General features: G+C 46.7%; 1 protein-coding gene across 1 annotated transcript; it reads left to right on the top strand.

Moving 5' to 3' along the window:
* Positions 1-1,586: 1,586 nt before the first annotated feature.
* ankrd2 (ankyrin repeat domain 2 (stretch responsive muscle)) lies at positions 1,587-25,283 on the top strand. The gene is made up of 9 exons (XM_080205328.1): positions 1,587-1,745; positions 3,758-3,862; positions 12,082-12,231; positions 13,344-13,451; positions 15,479-15,577; positions 18,495-18,593; positions 20,103-20,201; positions 22,508-22,606; positions 24,349-25,283. The coding sequence occupies exons 1-9, from the start codon at positions 1,650-1,652 to the stop codon at positions 24,421-24,423; spliced, it is 930 nt and encodes a 309-aa protein (XP_080061454.1). The 5' UTR covers positions 1,587-1,649; the 3' UTR covers positions 24,424-25,283.

Genomic DNA, 25,283 nt, shown 5'->3' with positions numbered 1-25,283 from the left:
CCTTGCTGAAATCCATATAAACTACACCAACAGCACTGCTCTCATCTACACACCTGGTTACCTCCTCAAAAAAATTCAATGGTGGGAGAAGATTTGGTAAGCATAGATTGGGTGATCGTGGTCCCTGGAAAATACTGGCCGGTTTAAGGGAAATGGTGGGTGGGATGGTGGGGGAGGGAAGATTTTCCTGAAATTTCTGCAGATGGAAATAGAATTGGAGCTGGAGTAGAAGAGGGATTTACTGGAGGAGGAAGAAGAAGTGGTGAGGATGGATGGATCTCCACTGGAGTTCTCTCATTTCACCCTTTCTCCTGTTGGATCAGGTGTAGTGACCCTCAGGTTAAATCACCACCAGTCGCCTCTCCCTCTGAAAGGGCAGAACAGCCTATGTTCCTCTGGGACTATGGTGACTTGACCTTTTCACTTTATTACAATCCACCATTTTAAGCAAACTCTTTCTTCTCTTGCCTCAGGTCCCATTTCCTGTAAATTTTTGGGAAAGCAGAATGTACCATCTACAAGATGAACTGCAGCAACTCATCAATACTCCTTCAGTCGCATGTTTCGGAGCCACAGTCCATACTTTCTAGAGAGACAAGGGCAGCAGGTACCTGGGAGCACCACTACCTGGAGGGTCCCCTCACCATCCTGGTGAATCACTCACCATCCTGACTTGGAAATCTATCGCCGTTCCTTCACTGTCACTGGATCAAAGTCCTGGAACTCCTCCCTAACAGCACTGTGAGTGTGCCTACGTCACATGGACTGCAGCTGTTCAGAAAGGCGACACACCATCACCTTCTCAAGGGTAGTTAGGAATGGGCAATAAATGCGGGGCCCAGCCAGCAACACCCACATCCCGTGAAATAATAAAAAAATGACGGATGGAATTTTACCGGCACACTCGCCTGAGGCCCGAACAATCCCGCGCGAGGCCAATGGAAAATGGCGTTCTCTGAGCCGCCCCTGGAATTGGGGCAAGCATGCCAGTAAAATTCCAGCCAATATGTATTCCTCTGTTTTGACCCTACAGCCGTGAAGATGAGGTTTGTTTTGGTTCCTTTACAGAACATGAGCTGCACAAATTAGTGGATAATCTCCACATTGTTCCTCCTGTACAGATTACCAAATACCAATCATGTGCATTTCACATAACTCTGCCTTGGTGTCATCTTCCTCTCTTGAGTTCAAATCCCCTCCTTGATTTACAAGCCCTCGTTGTGTGTGTCATTTTATTACATAATTGTGCTACCTCGCTATGGCAATGAGCTTGCTCAATGACCTCAAAGTCATTGCATTCCCTGCATGTCAGAGCTGGTTTCCAAAGTTGTGCCCAGACAACTGCAATCCACCCCCCTCCCCCCCACCTCACCTCCCCCACCCCCCCCCCACCAAATCAACATGACCAACCCAACCAGCCATGCCAGAGCTGGTTTGGGTGCATATATATTCTCAGGGGCCACCTGTCGATCAGCGTGACAGAGAGGCAAGACCCCACCTCCCACCCACTCCCCTCCCTGCCCACACGCTGCCCAGCCAGCCAGCAGTTATAAACCTCTCGGGAGGCACTCTGAGTCCTTGTAGCACAGGAGCCCCCTCTCCTGCGCCGATCACAAGAAAGTGCCAACTTTCTCTCTCTCTTTTGTGCCATGCAGGACGCACCAGGCATGAACGTGGATGCGGAAGTCAGCTCAGTGATCGACAAGGTGGAACTAAAGGAGAGGTTGGAGAGAACGGAGCAGGAGGTATTTATTATGGAATGCAAATAAACAATGGAAACTTCAGGGATTTGGATAATTACTGGGAGTGGAAAGGATTTAAATGGGAAAGTAAAGGGCAGAGTGATAGGAATGGGTTAACAGACCTTCCAACTAAGTCCTAATTTATCAATTATTCAACAGAAATACTGATATGTAAAGGGGCTACAAGTGGCACTGTTTGTTGGAGCAGAATTGTGTGTGGATCACGGAAATCAAAGTAATTTATCATAGAACACCTGTGGTGCATCAAGTCTGCACTGACCACATCCCGCCCAGGCCCTATTCCCGTAACCCCACTTATTTATCCTGCTAATCCCCTGACAGTGGGGGCAATTTAGCACGGCCAATCCACTTAACCCGCATATCTTTGGACTGTGGGAGGAAACCGGAGCACTTGGAGGAAACCCATGCAGGCATGGGGAGAATGTGCAAACTCCACACTGATAGTGACCCGAGGCCAGAATTGAACTCGGGTCCCTGGCGCTGTGAGGCAGCAGTGCTAACCACTGCAGTACCGTACTGTCTATAAAGAAGCAGAACTCGTGACTCCTTTATAGCAACCAAGATGCTCAAACACAGAGAAGTGGGATTTGTTGGATAACTCTTTCAAAGGGCCAGTATTGACATGATGCGTTGAATTGTTTCCTTTTGTACCTTAAGACTCAGCAGTATGTCTCAAATGATGAATCCATCAATGGAAGATGTGAATCTTTGATAATTAGTAGCATCTTCAGGGCTTGGAATTCTAGTTGGTGGCCTTAAGGTAAGCCGATGGGTTGGAGATACTCTGGGAAAAGATTATTTACTCTCTTCCCTCCCCCCACCCCCGTTTGAATTATCCTGCCTAGGATATCGCAGGAGTGAACCAGATAAACCAACACTCCCCTCCCCACTCCCTCCTCTCCATCCCATTGTCCTGAATCAAAGTGCAGATAACATCCACTGGGGTTTAAAAGAGAAGACTTGAAGGACAGGGATATTAGCCAATCACTAAAAGTCCTTAAAGGAGTCAAAGACGTGAATCCCAAATTACATCTTGAGCTCAGCAGCAACTCCAGAAGTAGGCTTAGTCAGAGACTGAGAGCCCAGAAGGTTCCAGATCTCACAGCATTGCTCGGAGAGTGGGCCGGAACAAATGCAGAAAATGCTGGAAAATCTCAGCAGGTCTGATTTTATCTGTGGAGAGAGAATAGAGCCATTTTTTCAAGTCAGGATGCTGTCAGACCTGCTGAGATTTTCCAGCATTTTCTGTTTCAGGTTCAGATTCCAGCATCTGCAGTATTTTACTTTTATCTTTGATGATTTAGGGAGATGGATAGTGAGAGAGCATTTGGAAAGAGATTTTGATAGGGTGGGAGATTGAGAGGTGCTGGTCTCACGGGTTAGTCAGATCCACTGCAGAGTGTTTTAATGATCCTAGATGTTTGTAGAATTAGGATGATTACACACTTTGTGATAGCATGAGTTTATTTGCACGTGTAGTTCCACTCCATAATTGATAAGCTTGGAAATTGCTGTGTTTGTAGATCTCTCACCTTCCACTGGTAACTATTTTGATGTCAGCTGTGACTCTGTGGGGAGCACTGATAGCAGCTAGATTCTTTCTTCTCTCTTTTGACCAGCGCAGATATGATGGGCTGAATGGCCACTTTCTGCACTGTAACCTTTCGATGGTTCACTCTCACCTCTGAGTCAGAAGACTGTGGATTCAAGTCTCACTCCAGAGACTTTGGTCACATAATCCCAGGCTGACCATCCCAGTGCAGTCACTGTTGTGATATCAGCAAACATTGCAGTCAAATTGTGCACAGCAAGATCCCACGAGTGGTAACATGATAATTGACTGGCTCATCTGTTATATTTGCTGGTTGACACAGAAAAGCATCTCTGCTGAAAGAGGAGCAATTGCTGAATTTAAAAACTCCATAATGGAAAGATTGCTGTGTCCCAATAAAATGCAAAAACTAAAACGCTTTTATCTGCCCCTACTTTTCTAGAAACCCCAATGTGCCAAGCTGGCAATCAGAGACATGGACAAAGCGGGTTTGGAAAAAGAGAAATACAGGGAGCTGAAAAACAGCAGCAGATTTCAGGCAGTAAAGGTAATTATCGCTCAGTCCCACCACTGAGACACATGAAACCTTCTCTGAAATGTGACTGTCATTGAACAAAGTCAACAAATTGGATTATGTGATAGAGTATCACTGCAGTGTGAGTCATATGAGACAGTATTGTAACAGTATGTCATTTCATACAGTATCACAACAGTATGTCAGATGATTTAAAATAGCATTACACTGAGTCATGTGATAAATTATTGCTGCAGTGAATCACATGACCCAGTCACTGCAGTGAATCACATGACCCAGTGTCGCTGCAGTGAGTCACGTGACCCAGTGTTGTTGCAGTGAGTCACTTAACCCAGTGTCGCTGCAGTGAGTCACGTGACAGTGTCACTGCCATGAGTCACATGACCCAGTGTTGCTGCAGTGAGTCACGTGACCCAGTAGCTGCAGTGAGTCACGTGACCCAGTAGCTGCAGTGAGTCACGTGACCCAGTCGCTGCGGTGAGTCACGTGACCCAGTCGCTGCAGTGAGTCACAAGGGGTCACAGGCTCAAGGTGAGAGGGGCGAGGTATAACTCAGATGTCAGAGGGACATTTTGCATTGCCAAGTAGGGTGGTGGAGGCGGACACGCGAGGGTTGTTTAAGACTTACGTGGATAGTCACATGAGCAGACTGGAGATGGAGGGATACAAAAGAATGTTGTAGTTGAAGATCAAAAACCTCAGGACAATTCCTGGGAATTAACAGATTCCTATCAGTTGTCCAGCAAAGTTTAAGGCTCACCTTGTCACTTACGTTGGAGTTATTGGGGATCTTCCAACACTGTCTGTATAGCCTGTTGTATGTCTATTTATGTTTATTGATGTCTCCTTTTACATCCATAGGCGATTCGGTCTATCTTGTAGGCCAACAAGGGGCATACACACGGTGGGTCGTGCAAGGGCTGCTCTTGGATGTTGCTTCGACAGTTGCCTAGTGCTTCACGTCTGTTAGTGTATGCTTAATCTGGACCGATTGATGGGCAACACGTCAGCTCAGTGACTATCACTGTCTTTTGTACAGTTACAGGGGCCTGGCTCGGATCTCCGGCTTGGATCAATGTCTGTGGGAGTTTTCACGTTCTCCCCGTGCTTGAGTGGGTTTTCTCCGGGTCCTCCGGTTTCCTCCCACATCCCAAAAACGTGCTTTTTAGGCTGATTGGTGTCAATAAATTGTCCCTGAATTGGATCTCGCTTAATCTGGCGCACATATAATTCCCTAAATTTGCACCTCCTTTATTGTGGAGTTCCACTAGAGGTAGACAAAAACATCGACGATCGATGAAAGACTTGAATAAAGCACTCACTGAGTGTTAAAATGGGCAGCGCAGGCTTGTAGGGCTAAAGGGCCTGTTTCCTGTGCTGTGCTGTTCTTTGTTTGTGACCCAGTGTTGCTGCAGTGAGTCACATGACCCAGTGTCGCTGCAGTGAGTCACATGACCCAGTGTTGCTGCAGTGAGTCACATGACCCAGTGTCGCTGCAGTGAGTCACGTGACCCAATGTCACTGCAGTGAGTCACGTGACCCAGTGTCGGTCGCGTGACCCAGTGTCGCTGCAGTGCGTCACGTGACCCAGTGTCGCTGCAGTGAGTCACGTGACCCAGTGTCGCTGCAGTGAGCCACGTGACCCAGTGTCGCTGCAGTGAGTCACGTGACCCAGTGTCACTGCAGTGAGCCACGTGACCCAGTGTCGCTGCAGTGAGTCACGTGACCCAGTGTTGCTGCAATGAGTCACGTGACCCAATGTCACTGCAGTGAGTCACGTGACCCAGTGTCGGTCGCGTGACCCAGTGTCGCTGCAGTGAGTCGCGTGACCCAGTGTCGCTGCAGTGAGTCACGTGACCCAGTGTCGCTGCAGTGAGCCACGTGACCCAGTGTCGCTGCAGTGAGCCACGTGACGCAGTGTCGCTGCAGTGAGTCACGTGACCCAGTGTCGCTGCAGTGAGTCACGTGACCCAGTGTCGCTGCAGTGAGCCACGTGACCCAGTGTCGCTGCAGTGAGCCACGTGACCCAGTGTCGCTGCAGTGAGCCACGTGACCCAGTGTCGCTGCAGTGAGCCACGTGACCCAGTGTCGCTGCAGTGAGTCACGTGACCCAGTGTCGCTGCAGTGAGTCACGTGACCTGGTGTCGCTGCAGTGAGTCACGTGACCTGGTGTCGCTGCAGTGAGTCACATGACCCAGTCACTGCAGTGAGTCATGGGTATCCTCACAGTTTGGGACTGTCGCAAGCGAGCAATGAATGACCCGATACAGTGGGTGTCGACACGATAGGGAAACACCTCCCACACACAATGCTCTGTATCACTAATGGAGACCAACCAGTAACCATGGAAACAGTAGTCAGGTCACAATGAAATTTCTTCCCCACAATCAGTCGGAATGTAGTCTGAAATATGTGGCAGCTTTATTCAGCAGCTGTTTTACTGATTCACTTACTGACCTTTGGGTTTATTTCAATACCAGTAAAACTTGCACCTGCTGTGTCCAACTCTAGATCCCCAACCAGTGGTGGAAAGCACCGAGTGCTGCGGGGTTTTACACACCAGGACCTGCCCCCCACAGCATATCCCCCCTCCCCCCGGCCCACTGAACTGAAGACACAAAACTCTGCTAAACCTATTGAGGTGGACTCACTGTTCCTTGCTCCAAGTCACTGTGAAGATGGCCTCCTCTGTGCTAAACAATGTGATGTAATCACTCTGAGAGTGAGTGGTGTGGAAAATGGAAAACTGATGCCCTCCTGAGATTGGGATCAACCAGTCTGAGCAGAGCAGAGAGGATTCATCCTTCACCTCACCTTGATGGGACGGTGGAAGGTGGCTGATTGGGGTATTGGGGAGAGGCCAGAGTGGGAAAGAGGTCCAGCAGCTGCCAAACCTTAAAGAGGGGAGGAGGGCCTCTGATGGAGGCACCTCTCTCCCTCCCCACACATCCCAAACCCATTCATTTGAGAGCTTCCCTCCGCCCAAGAAACCCTCCTGAAATTCAAGGCCTGCAACTGGCCACTCAAGAGCCTCAATTAGGGCAAGAGTGAATGTCCCGTCCAAGGCCTTGCCCGCCCCAACATACAACACAATGCAGAGGGAATCCCGTTCTCGCAATTTCCCACCCCCCTCCCCCATGCAACTAAAAAGCTTGCTAGCAGGGGAACAGGAAATTCAGGCCCTGGGCTTTAAATAGGAATATAAAAGTAAGAGTTACAGTGTGCAGTATGGGTGGTCTTCTACTTTTTCACTCTGTCTCATAATTCCCTGAGTGCCCAATATTCTTTCAATCTTTGTCCTGAGTATACTCAATGACCGAACATCCACCAGCAGAGGAAATTCCAAAGATTCACAACCCTCTGAGTAAAGGAATCTCTCCTCACCTCAGTTCAAAATGGCTGACTCCTAATCCTGAGGTGGCTCTGTCTTCCTCAAGGGAATAAAATGAAGAGAGTGAAACCTTCTCACTTTGGTGAACGGAATGAAACTAGGCAGGTACTAGGATGAGACGGCAAGTTCCTCAGAGATTTGCATTTTGTCATGTATGACAAATCACCCCGTGTGGCCTGTCAAAAACAGGTATTATATAAGTTCATTGTGAGGGCAGTGGAGGTTGACAGTGATGGATTGGTGCTTGAAATCTCAGCTGTCACCACAGCCTCGCAGTGAATTATTTGTCCAAAGTGAAGTTTACGAGGCTGCACTGTTTTGAACATCCCCCGGGAGCAGGGCTGACTAATCCTCGCTTCTATCACTATTTTTTTCTATCGTGGAGGTCAGAGCAGGAGATTGGGGTTATAATAACTCCAGGAGCAGGATTTTACAGCCTCACTTGGGCGAGAATGGAAATTCCTGCCAGAGATCAATGGAGATTTCGTTGGTGGACCCTTCCCTGCGCCGGTTCCGTGGCGGACGAGGCGGTAGAGTTCCAGCCCAGAAATCACTTAGAAGGAAAAGTCCTTTCATTGCACAAAATGAAAATAAACAATAACCAGGAGACTGTGGTGAACACAACAGGTCCCAATTGGGACACAGGGGTTAATGGACCCTCTCAGAGTCTTGCTTTATACAGGGTTCGCTATACCAGCTCCACCTGATTTGCTAATTACCAAACCCCAGGGAGCTCGTATTCAATAAGCCCAACTGGGAGGTCAATTAGTTATCCCCCATGCAGATCACTGGGGTTATCACAAAGGTATATTTTGTTTCTTGGCTGTGGTGTTAGATCTGAATGCATTTTTAAAATACATTTATGGGATGTGGGTGTTGCTGGCTAGGCCAGCATTCATTGTCCATCCCTAATTGCTCTTGAGAAGATAGTGGGTGAGCTGCCTTCTTGAACCGTTACAGTCCCTGAGGTGTAGGTACACCCATAGTGCTGTTAGGGAGGGAATTCTAGGATTTTGACTCAGTGACAGTGAAAGAACAGCGATATATTTCCAAGTAAGGATGGTGAGTGACTTGGAAGGAAACCTCCAGAGGGCGGTGTTTCCAGGTATCTGCTGCCCTTGTCATTTTAGATGGAAATGGTCATGGGTTTGGAAGGTGCTACCTAAGGAACCTTGGTGAGATCCTGCAGTGCATCTTGTAGATGGTGCACACAGCTGCTGCTGTTCATCTGTGGTGGAGGGAGTGGATGTTTGTGGAAGGGATGGTAATCAAGCCAGCTGATTTGTCCTGAATGGTGTTGAGCTTCTTGAGTGTTGTTGGAGCTGCACCCATCCAGGCGAATGCTAATATTCCATCACACTCCCGACTTGTGCCTTATGGCACAAGCTTTGGCGAATCAGGAGTGAGTTACTTACAGCAGGATTCCTAGCCTCTGATTTGTTCTTGTAGGCACAGTATTTACATGGCAAGTCCAGCTCAGTTTCTGCTCAATGAGAACCCCCAGAATGTTGATAGCGGGGATTCAGTGATGATAATGCCACTGAATGTCAAGGGGCAATCATTAGATTCCCTCTTATTGGAGATGGTCGTTGCCTGGCACATGAGTAGCACAAGTGTTACTTGTCACTTGTCAGCACAAGCCTGGATATTGTCCAGGTCTTGCTGCATTTGGACATGGACTGCTTCAGTATCTGGGTTAATGTGAATGGTGCTGAACATTGCGCAATCGTCAGTGAACATCCCCACTTCTGACCTGATGATGAAAGGAAGGTTATTGACGAAGCAACTGAAGATGGTTGGATCTCAGACACTATCCTGAGGAACTCCTGCAGAGATGTTTGTAATTTTTATTAATGATCTGGATGAGGGTATAGTTGGGTGGATCAGTAAATTTGCTGATGACACCAAAGTCGGAGGTGTGGTAGATTGTGAGGAAGGGTGTCGTAGTTTGCAAGGTGACTTAGACAGGTTGCAGAGCTGGGCCGAGAGGTGGCGGATGGAGTTTAATGCGGAGAAGTGTGAGGTAATTCACTTTGGTAGGAATAACAGATGTGTCGAGTATAGGGCTAACGGGAGGACTCTGAATAGTGTGGATGAACAGAGGGATCTAGGTGTATGTGTACATAGATCCCTGAAAGTAGGGAATCAAGTAGATAAGGTTGTTAAGAAGGCATACAGTGTCTTGGCGTTTATTGGTAGGGGGATTGAAGTTAGGAGTCGCAGCGTCATGTTGCAACTGTACACAACTCTGGTGCGGCCGCACTTGGAGTATTGTGTGCAGTTCTGGTCCCCACATTATAGGAAGGATGTGGAGGCTTTGAAGAGGGTGCAGAGGAGGTTTACCAGGATGTTGCCTGGTATGGAGGGGAGGTCCTATGAGGAGAGACTGAGGGATTTGGGGTTGTTTTCGCTAGAAAGAAGGCGGCTAAGAGGGGATCTTATTGAAACATATAAGATGATTAGAGGTTTAGATAGGGTGGACAGTGATAGCCTTTTTCCTCAGATGGAGAAAGCTAGCACGAGGGGGCATGGCTTTAAATTAAGGGGGGGTAGTTATAGGACGGATGTCAGGGGTAGGTTCTTTACCCAGAGGGTGGTGAGGGATTGGAATGCCCTGCCTGCTGCAGTTGTAAATGCGCCTAGTTTGGGGGCATTTAAGAGATCCGTGGATAGGTTTATGGATGAAAAGGGATTGGTTTAGGTTAGAGGGTCATTGTTTTTTAACTGGTCGGCGCAACATCGTGGGCCGAAGGGCCTGTTCTGCGCTGTAATGTTCGATGTTCTATGTCCTGCAGCTGAGATGATTGACCTCCAACCACCATAACCATCTTCCTTTGCACCAGGTATGATTCCAACCAGAGGAGAGTTTTTCCCCTGATTCCCATTGATCCCACTTCTTGATGCCACACTCGGTCAAATGCTGCTTTGATTGAAAGGCTGTTACTCTCATCTCACCCCTGGAGTTCAACACTTTTTCCATGTTTGAACCATGAGATCAGGAGCTGAGTGACAGAACCCAAACTGGGTGTCACTGAGCAGGTTATTGCTGCGTAATTGAACTTGATAACGTTGTTAATGAGCACTTCCATCAGTTTACTGATGATCGAGATTAGACTGATTGGGTGGTAATTGGTCAGATTGGATTTGTCCTGCTTTTTGTGAACAAGTCATACCTGGGCAATTTTCCATATTGCCAGATAGATGTCAGTGTTGTAACTGTACTGGAACAGCTAGGGTAGGGGGCCTGGCAAGCTCTGGAGCACAAGTCTTCAGTACTATTGCTGGAATATTGTCAGGGCCTTTGCAGTATCCAGTGCCTTCAGCCATTTTTTGATACCACAAGGAGGAGTTAATCGAATTGGCTAAAGTCTGGCATCTGTGATTCTGGGCACCTTCGGAAGAAGCCCAGAGATGGATCATTCACTTGGCACTTCTGGTTGAAGATTGTTGCAAATATTTCAGCCTTATATTTTGTACAGATGTGCTGGGCTCCTCCATCATTGAGGATGGAGATATTTGTGGAGCCTCCTCCCCCAGTGGGTTGTTTAATTGTCCACCACCATTCACGACTGGATGCCACAGGACTGCAGAGCTTAGACCTGATACGTTGGTTGTAGGATTGCTTAGCTCTGTTTATTACTTATTGCTTATGCTATTTGGCATGTAAGTAGCTCTGTGTTGCAGCTTCACCAGGTTGACACCTCATTTTTAGGTATGCCTGGTGCTGCTATTGGCATGGCCTCCTGCTCTCTCCATTGAACCAGGGTTGATTCCCTGGCTTGATGGTATTGGTTGAGTAGGGGATTATGGGGTTAAATAGTGTAAAGCGAGCTTTACACTGTCCCCATCAAACACTCCCAGGATAGGTGCAGCACGGGGTTAGATACAGAACAAAGCTCCCTCTACACTGTCCCTCATCAAACACTCCCAGGACAGGTACAGCACAGGGTTAGATACAGGGTAAAGCTCCCTCTACACTATCCCCATCAAACACTCCCAGGACAGGTACAGCACAGGGTTACATACAGAGTAAAGCTCCCTCTACACTGTCTCCATCAAACACTCCCAGGACAGGTACTGCATGGGGTTAGATACAGAGTAAAGCTCCCTCTGCACTGTCCCCATCAAACACTCCCAGGACAGGTACAGCACGGAGTTAGATACAGAGTAAAGCTCCCTCTACACTGTCCCCATCAAACATTCCCAGGACAGGTACTGCACGGGGTTAGATACAGAGTAAAGCTCCCTCTACACTGTCCCCATCAAACACTCCCAGGACAGGTACAGCACGGAGTTAGATACAGAGTAAAGCTCCCTCTACACTGTCCCCCCATCAAACGCTCCCAGGACAGGTACTGCACGGGGTTAGATACAGAGTAAAGCTCCCTCTACACTGTCCCCCCATCAAACACTCCCAGGACAGGTACAGCACGGGGTTAGATACAGAGTAAAGCTCCCTCTACACTGTCCCCCCATCAAACACTCCCAGGACAGGTACAGCACGGAGTTAGATACAGAGTAAAGCTTCCTCTACACTGTCCCCATCAAACACTCCCAGGACAGGTACAGCACGGAGTTAGATACAGAGTAAAGCTCCCTCTACACTGTCCCCATCAAACATTGTCGAAATTCTTTCTCCTTTTGTTCATTCTCATTTCCCTTTCTTGTAATCTCTCTCTCTCTCTCTCAGTCCTCTCTGCCACTCTCCTTCTGATATACAGTTCACATCCCAGCTTCCTTATTTTCCCAACCAGTGGGAAAGTTTATTCCCCTGTCAAAATGGGCAGCCGGAAAGACTGGCTGAGGCAGAGTGACCTTTCTTCTGCTGTTCTTGTTGTAGAGTGAAGAACGAGTGAGGAAGACTTCGCGGGATCTGCGTCAAGAAATAATCGATATGGGAGGCATTGAGAATTTAATTCAACTCCGAAAGAAAAGGAGGAACAGGAAAAAGGTTCCACCTCCTGAACCAGAGAAGGAACCAGAGGAAGTAGTAAGTGTATTGTTTAAAAAATAGATACAAGGCCAGATATACGCGTTGTGACATCAGTGAGTGAACAATTCACACTTTTCCTCGACATTCTCTCAATTTATTCACACAAGGTGAATTACTGCTCACAGTGGGGTAGGGTTAGGGTGATAGATAACCTTTTCACCCCCTTGTTCGTCATGAATCTATCTCGCTCTGCCTTAAATGTATTCAACGACACTACTTCCACTGCCTTTTCATAGAATGATAGAATCCCTACAACACAGAAAGAGGCCCATCGAGTCTGTACTGACAACAATCCCACCCAGGTCCTATCCGCGCAACCCCACATATTTACCCCGCTAATCCCTCTAACCTATGCATCTCAGGATATTAAGGTGCAATTTAGCATGGCCAATGCAGCTAACCTGTACATCTTTGGAGACTCTTTTGAGTTCCAGAGACTCAAAGCCTGCTGAGAGAAAAGATTTCTCATCTCGGTCCTAAAAGGACAACACCTCCTTTTAAACAGTGACTCTAGATTCTCTCAAAAGGAAACATCCCCTCCACATCCACCCTGTCACTAACCCTTAGGACTTCCTTACGTGCTTCAGTCAAGTCGCCTCTTACTCTTCCAAACATGACTGGTTACAATCTAACTCCTCCTCATAAGACAACTCACCTGTTCCAGGTATTAGTCCAATAAATCTTCTCTGAATTTGTCCAATGCATTTACCTCTTTTCCCAAAGGAAGTGATCAATATTGCATACATCTTGGTTCTATCAACATGTTGAGTGCTGAGAATCCCAGTGGTGTGGCTGCTTTTTGGAGGAAAGAGTTTTGTCCGAGAGATTCTGATGCTGAGAGTCTGATTGTGAGATTCTATCTGAGAGACTCTGATGGTGAGATTCTGACTGAGAGGATTTTTAATGGTGAGATTCTCCCTGGGAGAGATTCTGATGGTGAGATTCGATCTGAGAGAGATTCTGATGATAAGATTCTGTCTGAGAGATTTTGATGGTGAGATTCTGACTGAGAGAGATTCCAGTGGTGAGATTCTGTCTGAGAGAAATTCTGATGGTGAGATTCTGTCTGAGAGAAAATTTGATGGTCAGAGAATGATTATCTTTTCCAGACTGGTCCTGTTGAAGTTCCGATGTTTCTAAGTGCTGCAGTGCAAGGAAAAATGAAAATTATCGAGAAGTACCTGGCAGACGGAGGCTCCCCTGATGCCTGCGATGAGGTCAGTGCAGGATTTTAGCTTGTTTTCCTGTGATTATCATGTCCTGTATTTGTTTTAATCCCGTTTTCCCACCAGTGTAGCTCCATCTATTCCTGGCCACCACTCAGTATCAATCTGACATAGTTTTGGTGTATCTGTGCAATACTTCTGCTTACCATTGCCAGCTGGTCAAAAACAACAACATTCATATAGCACCTTCAACGCAGTGAAACATCTCAAGGCACTTCACAGCATCCTTAAAAGACTAAATATGATTGGCCAAGATTAGGAGATATTAGAACAAAGGAGCAAAAACTTGGTCAAAGAGGGAGGTTTAAAGAAGGACCTTAAAGGTTGAGGGTGAAGGGTGGGGTTGGGGGTGGAAGTGCAGGGTGGGGGATTGGAGTGGTGGGGAGGAAGGGGATGGCTAGGTGTAGAGGCTGAGAGTCTTACGAAGCAAATTCTAAAAATTTAAAATCCTAAGCAGTGGAAGTGATGGCCGTCAGTTGTGGAGCAATGAGAATTGGTTAATGTGTCATAGGCTGGAATTGGAGGAGCACAGAGATCTCAGAAGTTTGTAGGGTTGGAGGAGATTACAGGGATAGGGAGATTTGAGACTTTGTATAGCGTAGAGGTGTTGAGTAGCAGCAGAGTCATTCAGGTGGGGATGCACCTTCGGCACAACAACATACTGCATTTGTGTAGCATCTAATAACTGAACAAACCATCCTAAGAAGGAACATATGCCAAGATTTTCCACCCACACCACACCCCGTGGCGGGTTTTCCCACAATGTATGTGATGGTGCGTTGGTCATTGGTGGGATCCTCTGGTCTCATCAAAGTCCAGAGGCTTTTGCATGGCTTGACTCCCCCATCGCTGTGGATCCCACCAGTGGAGGGGAGGGGATGGGGGCGATTTTGGCAGACCAGAAGATTCTTCTGGTAACAAAAAAAGATGGAGTTCAGGACATCTTAAAATGCTTCACAACCAAAGAAATACCTTTTGAAGTGTAGTCACTGTTGTGATGCAGGAAACACAGCAACCACAGGGCAGCACGGTGGCACAGTGGTTAGCACTGCTGCCTCACAGCGCCAGGAACCTGGTTCGATTCCCGGCTTGGGTGACTGTCTGTGTGGAGTTTGCACATTCTCCCTGTGTCTGCGTGGGTTTCCTCCGGGTGCTCCGGTTTCCACCCACACAGTGAAAAGATGTGTAGGTTAGGCGGATTGGCCGTTCTAAATTGCCCCTTAGTGTTCCCAGATGTGTAGGTTAGAGGGATTAGCCTTGGTGAGTGTTTGAGGTTATGAGGATAGGGACGGGGAGAGGACCTGGGTAAGATAAGCTGTCAGAGAGTTGGTGCAGACTTGAAAGGTCAAATGTCCTCCTTCTGCACTGTAGGGATTCTATGATGCTATAGTTTACGCACAGCAAGATCCCACAAAAACCTGTTATTTTAGTGCTGCTAGTTGAGGAATAATTGACCAGAATATCGGGGAAAACACCCCTGCTTTACTTCAAAATGGTGTCACTGGGGGGATTGGGTAGACCGTGCTGAGGGCAGGATGGGGTGTATGGTGGAGTGCGCACTGTGTGAGTGGGTTCAGTGAGGGAGGCACAGCTAATGCAGGTTAACACCAGAAAAGAGTTGAACTGAAAAGCTGATTCTATTGTCATCAAAACCGAACTGCCCCACGAATAACCCTCAATAAAGTGAACTTGTTGATCATATTTACCCCATGGCAACGTGTGATTGCAATCCCTCACTATATGATCAACCTATAGTGTCTCTGAATGGGCCATACACTCCACTTCATCATAACATCAATCTCTACACCAGGGACAATGAGAAATGGTTAGAAATGCATCCAGGTTCCTGTTAATCACACCCTGAGATCTAATCATAAAATGGACAGGAACAATTTGCTTTGAAATTGGTTATATTCTGGTGTGCTTTGGATCTCTACAACAGGAGAGCTAATTGGACTGAATGTTTTGTCTCAGTGTTCTGGCCTGACTGTTTCTCTTTCATGTCTTTTGCTCCATAGTTTAAGCGGACAGCTTTACACAGAGCCTCTCTAGAAGGTCACGCTGACATTGTGAACAAACTCCTGGAAGGAGGAGCAAATGTTGACTTCAGGGACAGGGTGAGTGTTCCATTCCTCAACTTTGCTTCTGTCCCACCTGGAAAGAGGGATCTGCATTTAGAACAAAGAACGTCCAAAATCCTCTTACACCCAGTGAAGTAATTTTATGGGGTGCAGTCACTGTTGTAATGCAGGGAAATGGGGCAGCCAATCTGTGCACAGCAAGATCCCAAAATCAGCAATGTGGTAAAACCATAAGTCATAGGAGCAGAATTAGGCCATTCAGCCCATCAAATCTACTCCGTCATTCAATCATGGCTGATATGATTCTCATCTCCATTCTCCTGCCTTCTCTCCTTGATCCCCTTATTAATAAAGGACCTATCTATCCCTGTCTTAAAGACACTCAATGACCCGGCCTCCACAGCCTTCTGTGATAATGAGTTTCACAGATTCACCACTCTCTGGCTAAAGAAATTTCTCTTCATCTTAGTTTTAAAGGAGCATCCCTTCACTCTGAGGTTGTGCCCTCGAGTTCTAGTCTCTCCCCCAGTGGAAACATTTTTTGCAATGTCCACTCTATCCAGGCCTCTCAGTATTCTGTAAGCTTCAATCATATCCCCCCTCATTCTTGTAAACTCCACTGAGTATAGAACTAGACTGTGACTGTCTCTGTGGAGTCTGCACATTCTCCCTGTGTCTGTGTGGGTTTCCTCCAGGTGCTCCAGATTCCTCCCACACTCCAAAGATGTGCAGGTTAGGTGGATTGGCCATTCTAAATTGCCCCTTAGTTTCAGGGGAATTAGTAGGGTAAATATATGGGGTTACGGGGATTGGGCCAGGGTGGGATTGTGGTTGGTATGGTCTCGATGGGCTGAATTGTCTCTTTCTGCACTGTTGGGATTCTATGAGTTGATTCTATTCAACGAGATAAACATTGGTCAAGACACCAGGGAGCTCTCCCCGCTCACCTTCAAAATAGTGTCGTTGAAATCTTTTACGTCCACTTGAGAGGATACACAAGTGGCAGCATTTTCCCCACGGATGTGTGGAGGCGATGGCTTGCCTTTGGCCACTGTTTAATATTTTATCTGAAACAAGTACCTCTGACAGTGCAGCTCTCCCTCAACACTGCTCTGGGAATGTCAGCCTGGATTATGTGCTCAGGTCTCTGGGTTTGGACCAGGGAGGGTGTAACTCATGCTACTGATCGTAGAATCTCTATAGAATCTCTACAGTGCAGAAGCAGGCCATTTGGCCCATCAGATCTGCACCAATTCTCCGACAAAACACATAACCAAGATTCACTTCTCCCCCATCCCTGGAACTCCACTCATTTACTCCTCTAATCCCTTTAACCTAGGAGACTAAGGGGCAACCTAGCACAGCCAATCCATCTAACCTGCACATCTTTGGACTGTGGCAGGAAACCAGAGCACCCGGAGGAAACCCACGCAAACATGGGGGAGAATGTGCAAACTCCTCATAGACAGTCACCCAAGGCTGGAATTGATACCAGGTCCCTGGTGTTGTGAGGCAGCACTGCTAACAACTGTGCCACCATGCTGCCGCAACAAGACTTTATCAAGGATCTTCAAGAACTTGCAATCAATGGCTATAAAGTTAGTCATTGACTACAGGCACATTGTGTATGTGTCTGTCAGACCTGAGTGAGGGACAGTGGTTAGCACCACTCCTGAGTTAGGTCTTGTATTCACTCAATATTAACAAATGCACATCCTCTTTCCAGGAGAGATACCCTGCAGAGCACCAGTCACACTTTTATCCAGTTCTGTAATTATCTATTAACAGCTCAGCAAAATTAGGGTGCCTTGCTAAATCACGTTTTTCATCTGGGTTGGTAATATTAGCTTAGACTTAGTTATCCTTCAATCAGAGAAGATTAAGGGAAGATCTAATGGCAGGTGTTCAAAATCATGAAGGCTGATTCCAGGGATGGTGGGACTGATGTATGAGAAGAGATTGACTAGGTTAGGATTGTTTTCACTGGAGTTCCAGTGAATGAGGGGGGATCTCATACAAACTTATAAAATTCTAACAGGTCGAGACAGGGTAGATGCAAGGAGGATGTTCCCGATGGTGGGGGAGTCCAGAACCAGGGGTCACAGTCTGAGGATTCAGGGTAGACCATTTAGGACGGAGATGAGGAGACATTTCTTCACCCAAAGAGTGGTGAGCCTGTGGAATTCATTACCACAGGAAGTAGCTGATGCCAAAACATCGAATGTATCCAAAAGGCAGCTGGATATAGCACTCGGGCGAACGGGACCGAAGGTTATGGGGAGAAAGCAGGATTAGGCTATTCAGTTGGATGATCCGCCATGATCATGATGAATGGTGGAGCAGGCACTAAGGGCCGAATGGCCTCCTCCTGCTCCTATCTTCTATGTTTAAAAAAAAACTGATGAATGAATAAGAGCCAGGGATTCCGGTACAGTTTTAACACACTAAAGCTAACTTTTCAAACCTAAGTTCATTGTAAACATGTGGGATTACAGGGATAGGACAGGGATTGGGCCTGGGTAAGATGTCCTGTCGGAGAGTCGGTGCGCACACAATGGGCTGAATGGCCTCTTTCTGTACTGTAGGGATTGTATGATTCTGTGTCTGAGCTGTGATTTGAGTTACTGAAGAGTTAGCCAGGGTAAGTTGGCCTTTCGGTATCTGGTTAACCTGAAGCCTTGATGTGGAGATCCCGGCGTTAGACTGAGGTAAACACAGTAAGAAATCACACAACACCAGGTTAAAGTCCAACAGGTTTATTTGGTAGTACAAGCCACTAGCTTATGGCACGCTGCCCCTTCATTAGGTCTTACCTGATGAGGGGGCAGCACTTCGAAAGCTAGTGGCTTGTGCTACCAAATAAACCTGTTGGATGTTAACCTGGTGTTGTGAAACTTCTTACCTGAAGCCTTTCAGCCATGGATTAATCCTCTTCCTCATCCTGTCCTTTCAGCTTGATTGTGCAGCTATCCATTGGGCCTGTCGAGGAGGGAGGCTGGAGGTGCTCAAGATCTTGCAGAAGAAAGGAGCTACTGTGAATGTCAAGGACAAGGTGAGGGATAGGCCCCAGGCTGATTACAATGACAGGTGGGCGTACACATGGCCTGAAAGGTCAAAGGGCAGGGCTGAGTTCACCTGTGTCAACAAGGTTGTGTCACAGCTGGCTCAGCACCCTCAGTAAGGAGCTAGCAAGGAGAAGGAGGGAGTCCTGCCCCTGACTATTCCCCAGTGGCCTGTGCTGGAAGGTTTATACAAATGGGTAGACAAGGTTCTGAACCCCCTCAGTATTACCCAGCCAGGGTCTCTAGGAACTAAAGGTTAATCTCTCAGGGAAAGCAAAAAGCAGCAGATCTGGCAGCATCTATGCAGAGGGAAACAGAGTTATTGCGCAGGATTTTCCACACAACCTACTGCGGTGGAGATGGCCTGCCATTGGCAGTGGTGGGATCTTCTGGTCTCAATGCTATCGATGGAATTTCTCATGTAATGCTAGGAAGCCCACGGCAGGGATGCATCATCGGCGGGACCTCCTGCCAACATGAATGGTGGAAAATTCTGGCCAAATTTTCAAGTCCAGTATGATTCTTCAGAACTGTTCCACAGACTTACCAAGCCACAACCTGCCTCAGCTCTGAAGAGGAGTCTGTTTCACTCTGCATAGATGCAGCCAGACCTGATGAGTTTTTCCAACATGCTTTTTTTTATTTCAGATCTCTGGCAATCTGCAGCATTTTGCTTTTATAGTGCATTTACATAGCGACTTTCACAACCACCTTCGAGTTATAGAGTCATAGAAGTTTACAGTATGAAACATGCCCTTCATCTCAACTTGTCCATGCCGTCCTTTTTTTTAATCACATTAGGAGACATTTCTTCTCCTAAAGAGTGATAAGCCTGTGGAATTCATTACCACAGGAAGTAGTTGATGTCAAAACATTGAATGTATTTTGCCATTGTCTCAGCAAAGCAGCCAGCATAATTAAGGACCCCACGCACCACAGACATTCCCTCTTCCACCTTCTTCCATCGGGAAAGAGATAACAAAGTCAGAGGTCACGTACCAACCGACTCAAGAACAGCTTCTTCCCTGCTGCTGTCAGACTTTTGAATAGATTTACCTTGCATTAAGTTGAACTTTCTCTTCGCCCTAGCTATGACTGTAATATTCTGCACTCTTTCCTTTCCTTCTCTATGTACGGTATGCTTTGTCTGTATAGCGCGCAAGAAACAATACTTTTCACTGTATACTAATACGTATGACAATAATAAATCAAATCAAAATCAAAGCATTCAAGAGGCAGCTGAATATAGCACTTGGGGCGAATGGGATCAGAGGTTATGGGGAGAAAGCAGGGTGAGACTATTGTGTTGGATGATCAGTCATGATTGTGATGAATGGTGAAGGAGGCTCGAAAGGCCAAATGGCCTCTTCCTGCTCCTATCTTCTGTGTTTCTAAGCACTGTTTAATGGTGATAGGAATGGGGGAAGATGTTGGGAGAATATTCCAATCAGCTAATATTCAGGTTGCTGTGTGGTTATTTGCTCTCCCTTCGATTGCAGCTGCTGAGTACACCTTTACATGTCGCGACCAGGACTGGACATGCGGAATGTGTAGAGCACCTTTTCGCTTGTGGCATTGATATCAACGCCAAGGACAGGGTAAGGTTTATTTTTGATGAAACAGATCTCGCAGCTGCATAATCAACTCTCAGGTCTCTGATAATAATCCTTCTCTGATGCAGTCCTGCTCAGAGCCTAGGCTCATGTCTAATGCAGCTCCTCCTCATCAATCCTAACACCCAAGGCTTGCCCCTGAAGAGCTTACTGCTCCTATTGTATCTCAGGTAGAATATAATATTATTCCTTGACAACGTTAGGGATTTGGGTTCGATTCCTGGTTTGGGTCTTTGTCTGTGTGGAGTCTGCATGTTCTCCCTGTGTCTGTGTGGGTTTCCTCTGGGTGCTCCGGTTTCCTCCCACAGTCTAAAGATGTGCGGGTTAGGTGCATTAGCCATGCTAAATTAGTGTCCCGGGATGTGTGGGTTAGAGGGATTAGCAGGATAAATGTGTGGGATTGTGGGGATAGGGCCTGGGGTGGCAGATTCGATGGGCCAAACAGCCTCCTTCTGCACTGTTGGGATTCTATGAAAAAAATAATGAACTTAAGCACCCCCTGGTCAGGTAAGGAAGGATTATCCAAAGATTCCGCTTCTAATCAGTGTCAAATTCATGTATTCCCATTGAAACTGTGCTGCTTCCAGTCCCATTGGCCATTTTGAGACTCAAATAAAATAAAAGGAGGGAATCCTGGGAATCCAGAGCAGTTTCACTGGTGTCTGGAAAGAGGAAACACAGATTCCTGTTTCCACTGAGGCCCAACATTGGAACTGGAAATCAGAAAATGTGCTCCCTCCCTACAGGACAGAACAAAACACAGATAGAAATACAGGTAAAAACCAAGAATCCAGTCTTCAAGAAAATTCCATGGAATGTACAGCAGAGAAACACGGCCACCTGGGCAATGTCAGTGCTTAAACAAAGAACAAAGAACAACAAAGCACGGGAAACAGGCCCTTCGGCCCAACAAGCCCGTGCCACCATTTTAACAATGTGCTTTTCCTCCTCCACCGTTGACCCATGTCTATGCCTATGGCACCCACATTGGAAACCAGCAATAACCTGCTCACTGATGCTCAGTTTGGATTCTGTCACAGTCACTCAGCTCCTGACCTCATTACAGCCTTGGTTACAAACAGGGACAAAAGAGCTGACCTCCAGAGATGAGGTGAGGGTGACTTCTCTTGACATCAAGGCAGCATTTGATTGAGTGTGGCATCAAGAAGCCCTAGCGAAACTGGATTTCAATGGGAATGAGGAGGAAATCTCTCCGCTGGTTGGAGTTATGCCTGGCACAAAGGAAGATGGTTGTGGTGTTGGAGGCCAATCCTCTCAATTCCAGGACAACACTGCAGGAGTCCCTCAAAGTTGTGTCTCAGGCCTAACCACCTTCAGCTGCTTCATCAATGACCTTCCCTCCAACATAAGATCAGAAATGGGGTTGTTTGCTGATGATTTCACAATGTTCAGCACTATCTGCGACTCCTCAGCTACTAAAGCAGTCCATGAGCATATGCAGCAAGACCCGGAAAACATTGAGGCTTGGTTGAGTGGCAAGTAACATTCATTCCACACAAGTGCCGAGCGAATGATCTATCTCAGCCTCAGCAAGACGTCTCCAGTAACACAAATGCTAGTCTTCAGCCAATTCAGTTCACTCTGTGTGAAATCCCAAAAGCCTGTCCACTATCTACAAGACACAAGTCAGGGGTGTGATGGAATATGGCAGCAACTCAGCAAGGCTCCTTTGAAACACCTTCTAAGACCCAAAACTATACCATCTAGCAGAATTAGAGCACAGATACCTGCGAACACTTTAAAGTTCTTCTAAGTTACTCACCATCCCGATTTGGAAATATATTGCTATTCCTTCACTGCCACTGGGTCAAAATCCTGGGTTTCCCTCCCTGATAGCATTACAGGTATACCAGCGATTCAAGAAAGCAGCTCACCACCACCTTCTCAAGGGCAATTAGGGATGGTCAATAAACGCTGGTTAGAAGGTGATGCCCACATCCCTTGAAAGGATACAAAAAAGAACCTCCTCCTACTCTGATTGTCTCCACCAGACCTCAGATTCCTGTGTTGCCTTTTCCCTCTCCTGAAATACTCTCTACTTCAATCACCCCACGCCACAGTGAATTCCAAACCCTGGGCTTACTTGATGTAAGTGTTATTCAATATGAAGTTGGAAAGTAGCTGGATAACAGTCAGGCAAATCAATGGTGTTAGACGAAAAGGGAATTAAAAGGTGGAAGAAACGGGTTGGGAAATAAGGTGGGGTGAGATAAGGAAGTTCAAAGCGTTGCAAAGCAGAGACTCATTGCCTTTTTCTCTTTGTTCTGCAGGAAGGAGATACAGCATTGCATGATGCTGTCCGACTAAACCGATACAAGATAACAAAGCTGCTTATTTTACAAGGAGCTAATTTGAGAGCCAAAAATATGGTAAGTATTCCCCATGGGATCTTTCCTGTTGAGAAGATTCCAGGTCTGAAGTCATCGTGTAGGGGATTACCATGAGTTGGGAGGGAACGAATGAAAATGAAGAAGGAGTGGTAGCTAACACTGAGCTTAGAGTTAATGGATTCTATGGTATAGAATCATAGAATCCCTACAGTGGAGAAGGAGGCCATTTGACCCATTGAGTCTGCACTGACCACAATGCCAACCAGGCCCTATTCCCATAACCCCACACATTTACCCTGCTAATTGCCCTGACACTAAGGTCAATTTAGCATGGCCAATCAACCTAATCCGCACATCTTTGGCATGTGGGAGGAAACCGGAGCACCCAGAGGAAACCCATGCAGACACGGGGAGAATGTGCAAATGCAACACAGACAGTGACCTGAGGCTAAAACTGAACCCAGTTCCTGGTGCTGTGAGGCAGCAGTGCTAACCATTGTGATAATGGGGAAGAGATCAGGATGACTGCACTCAGAGCCTGAATGAGTGAGTTAAAAATGATGCAATGTGTCTTTCTCTCATGGAGATTGTTGGGAGCAGTATTATCTGGTACCTGACCATCCACTGATGGTACATCCTTAAGCCCACCCCAAATTGCAGGGTAATTAAAATCAAAAGTGGCATGGTGACACAGTGGTTAGCACTGCTGCTTCACGACACCAGGGACGGCTCGAAGGGCTAGATGGCCTACTCCTGCTCCTATTTCTTATGTTCTTATGACCCGGGTTTGATTCCCAGCTTGGTCACTGCCTGTGCAGAGTCTGCATGTTCGCCCCGTGTCTGCGTAGGTTTCCTCCTGATGCTCTGGTTTCTTCCCATTGTCCAGGTCAGTTGGATTGGCTGTGCTAAATTGTCCCTTAGTGTCCCAAGATGTGCAGGTTAGATAGATTAGTCATGGCGAAGTGTGTGGGGTTATGGGAATAGGGCAGGAGAGAGGGCCAGGATAAGATGCTCTGTCAAAGTGGGTGTAGACTTGATGGGCCAAACCGCCTCTTCTGCACTGTGGGGATTCCGATTCTGATTTTATTCTATGATTCTATGAAAGTAAGGAAGAGCTATAGTCTTATTGGGTTATTAAGGACCCATTTGATTGTCACCCAATTTACCACCATAAACATTCACTCCCTCCACCACTGACTCACAGTGGTGAATGTGTACCATCTACAAGAAGCATTGCAGCAACTCACCAAGGCTCCTCTGACAGCATCTTCCAGACAGTTGACCTCCACCATCTATGAGGGCAAGGGTAGCAGACGCATGGGAATTCCTGACTTGGAAATATATTGCCATTCCTTCATTGTCGCTGGGTTTAAAGCCTGGAACTCCCTCCCCAACAGCACCTGCACAACAAGGGCAGCATTGGTTCAAGAAGGTGGTTCATTCATGGGTAATTAAGGGTAAGTAGAATACCCAAAACCAGTGCATCGGCAGCAATACGCGTATCCCAAGAAAGATTTTAAAAATGACCGCACCCTGACTTCTCCCAATGTTTGGGCTCACCACATCAATGAGATGGAACCGGTGTGATCTCATATCGAACTGTCATTCTTACATTTTCTGGTAATGTTTAATGGATTAAGCCGCTGGTTCATAAAACTCACTAGGGCACATCTTCCTAGAGATCAGAGTGTGAAAGCTTGAAGGTCACTCTGTACAAATTGGCTGCCATGTTTGCCTGAGTAAAATCAGTGGCTACACCTTGAGTTTCCTTTCCACTTTAGCAGGGGAAGACTCCAATTGATCTGGTACAGCAGTGGCAACTGGATACCAAAGACGCACTTGTCCAAGCAAAATAGCTGCTAAGTATAGCACGCGAAAGCAAGATAAACCTTCCGGAAGACTGGAAATATCTCTGGAACCAACAATTGAGCCATCAATTGGGTCATGTTTTGTCTTCTGTTGTCATTAATGGCCACAGGATACCACACCGCAAGCAGTTTAGTCAGTCAAAAGCCAAGTTGACCTGACATTTAGTCACCGTTGACTGATGTTGGGTGTTTTGGAAAGGGGTTGGGGTGGAGAATTAAGAGTAGACTCATAAAGCAAAACGAGTTTATCATAATTCGTGCCTTTCAGAATAACAGAACAATATTATACACCTGTGACAGACATGTGATTTGAACATCGCAAACATATGATGCTGTCTATGATGTGATGAGTAGAAGTCAGGGATTCATGAGAAGTTACTTCACCTGGATAAGATATTGTGGTTTAGAGGGTTAAATTATGAAGACACTTTGCATAACCCTGGCTTGTATTCCCTTGAGATTCGAAGTTTTAGTTATAATCTAATCGAAGTGCCGCAAATAATTTGCTAGAGTAGATGCGGAAGAAACAACTTCTTCTGGTTGTGGATCTAATCTTCACATTTAGAGATAGGTGTGTAGGGGTGAAATTAGGAAGCATTTTTTTGCACAATGGGTAGAGTGAAATCAGGAACGCACTGTGGGTGCTACAGGCCGATTGAAATTTTCTGGCCTATGTTTGATGGAAGAACAGAAAATGCTGGAAAAACCCAGCAGGTCTGGCAACATCTGTAGGGAGAGAGAAATAGTGTTGATATTTAGAGTCCCTTTGACTCTTCATCATAGAAAACATAGAATCTAGAAGTAGGTTTAGGCCATTTGCCCTACACACCTAATAAGAACATAAGAAG

Source organism: Carcharhinus amblyrhynchos, chromosome 17, assembly GCF_965287045.1.
Source record: "Carcharhinus amblyrhynchos chromosome 17, sCarAmb.v2.hapA, whole genome shotgun sequence".
In the NCBI taxonomy this organism is placed as follows: Eukaryota; Metazoa; Chordata; class Chondrichthyes; order Carcharhiniformes; family Carcharhinidae; genus Carcharhinus; species Carcharhinus amblyrhynchos.
This window is presented reverse-complemented; position numbering and strand designations above follow the sequence as displayed.

Excerpts from the sequence above, each read along its gene's own strand:
- ankrd2 (XM_080205328.1), top strand. The coding sequence starts at position 1,650 with ATGCAGGACGCACCAGGCATGAACGTGGATGCGGAAGTCAGCTCAGTG. Across the intron at positions 1,746-3,757 it reads TGGAGAGAACGGAGCAGGAG|AAACCCCAATGTGCCAAGCT; the intron begins GTATTTATTATG and ends CTACTTTTCTAG. Across the intron at positions 13,452-15,478 it reads CCCCTGATGCCTGCGATGAG|TTTAAGCGGACAGCTTTACA; the intron begins GTCAGTGCAGGA and ends TTTGCTCCATAG.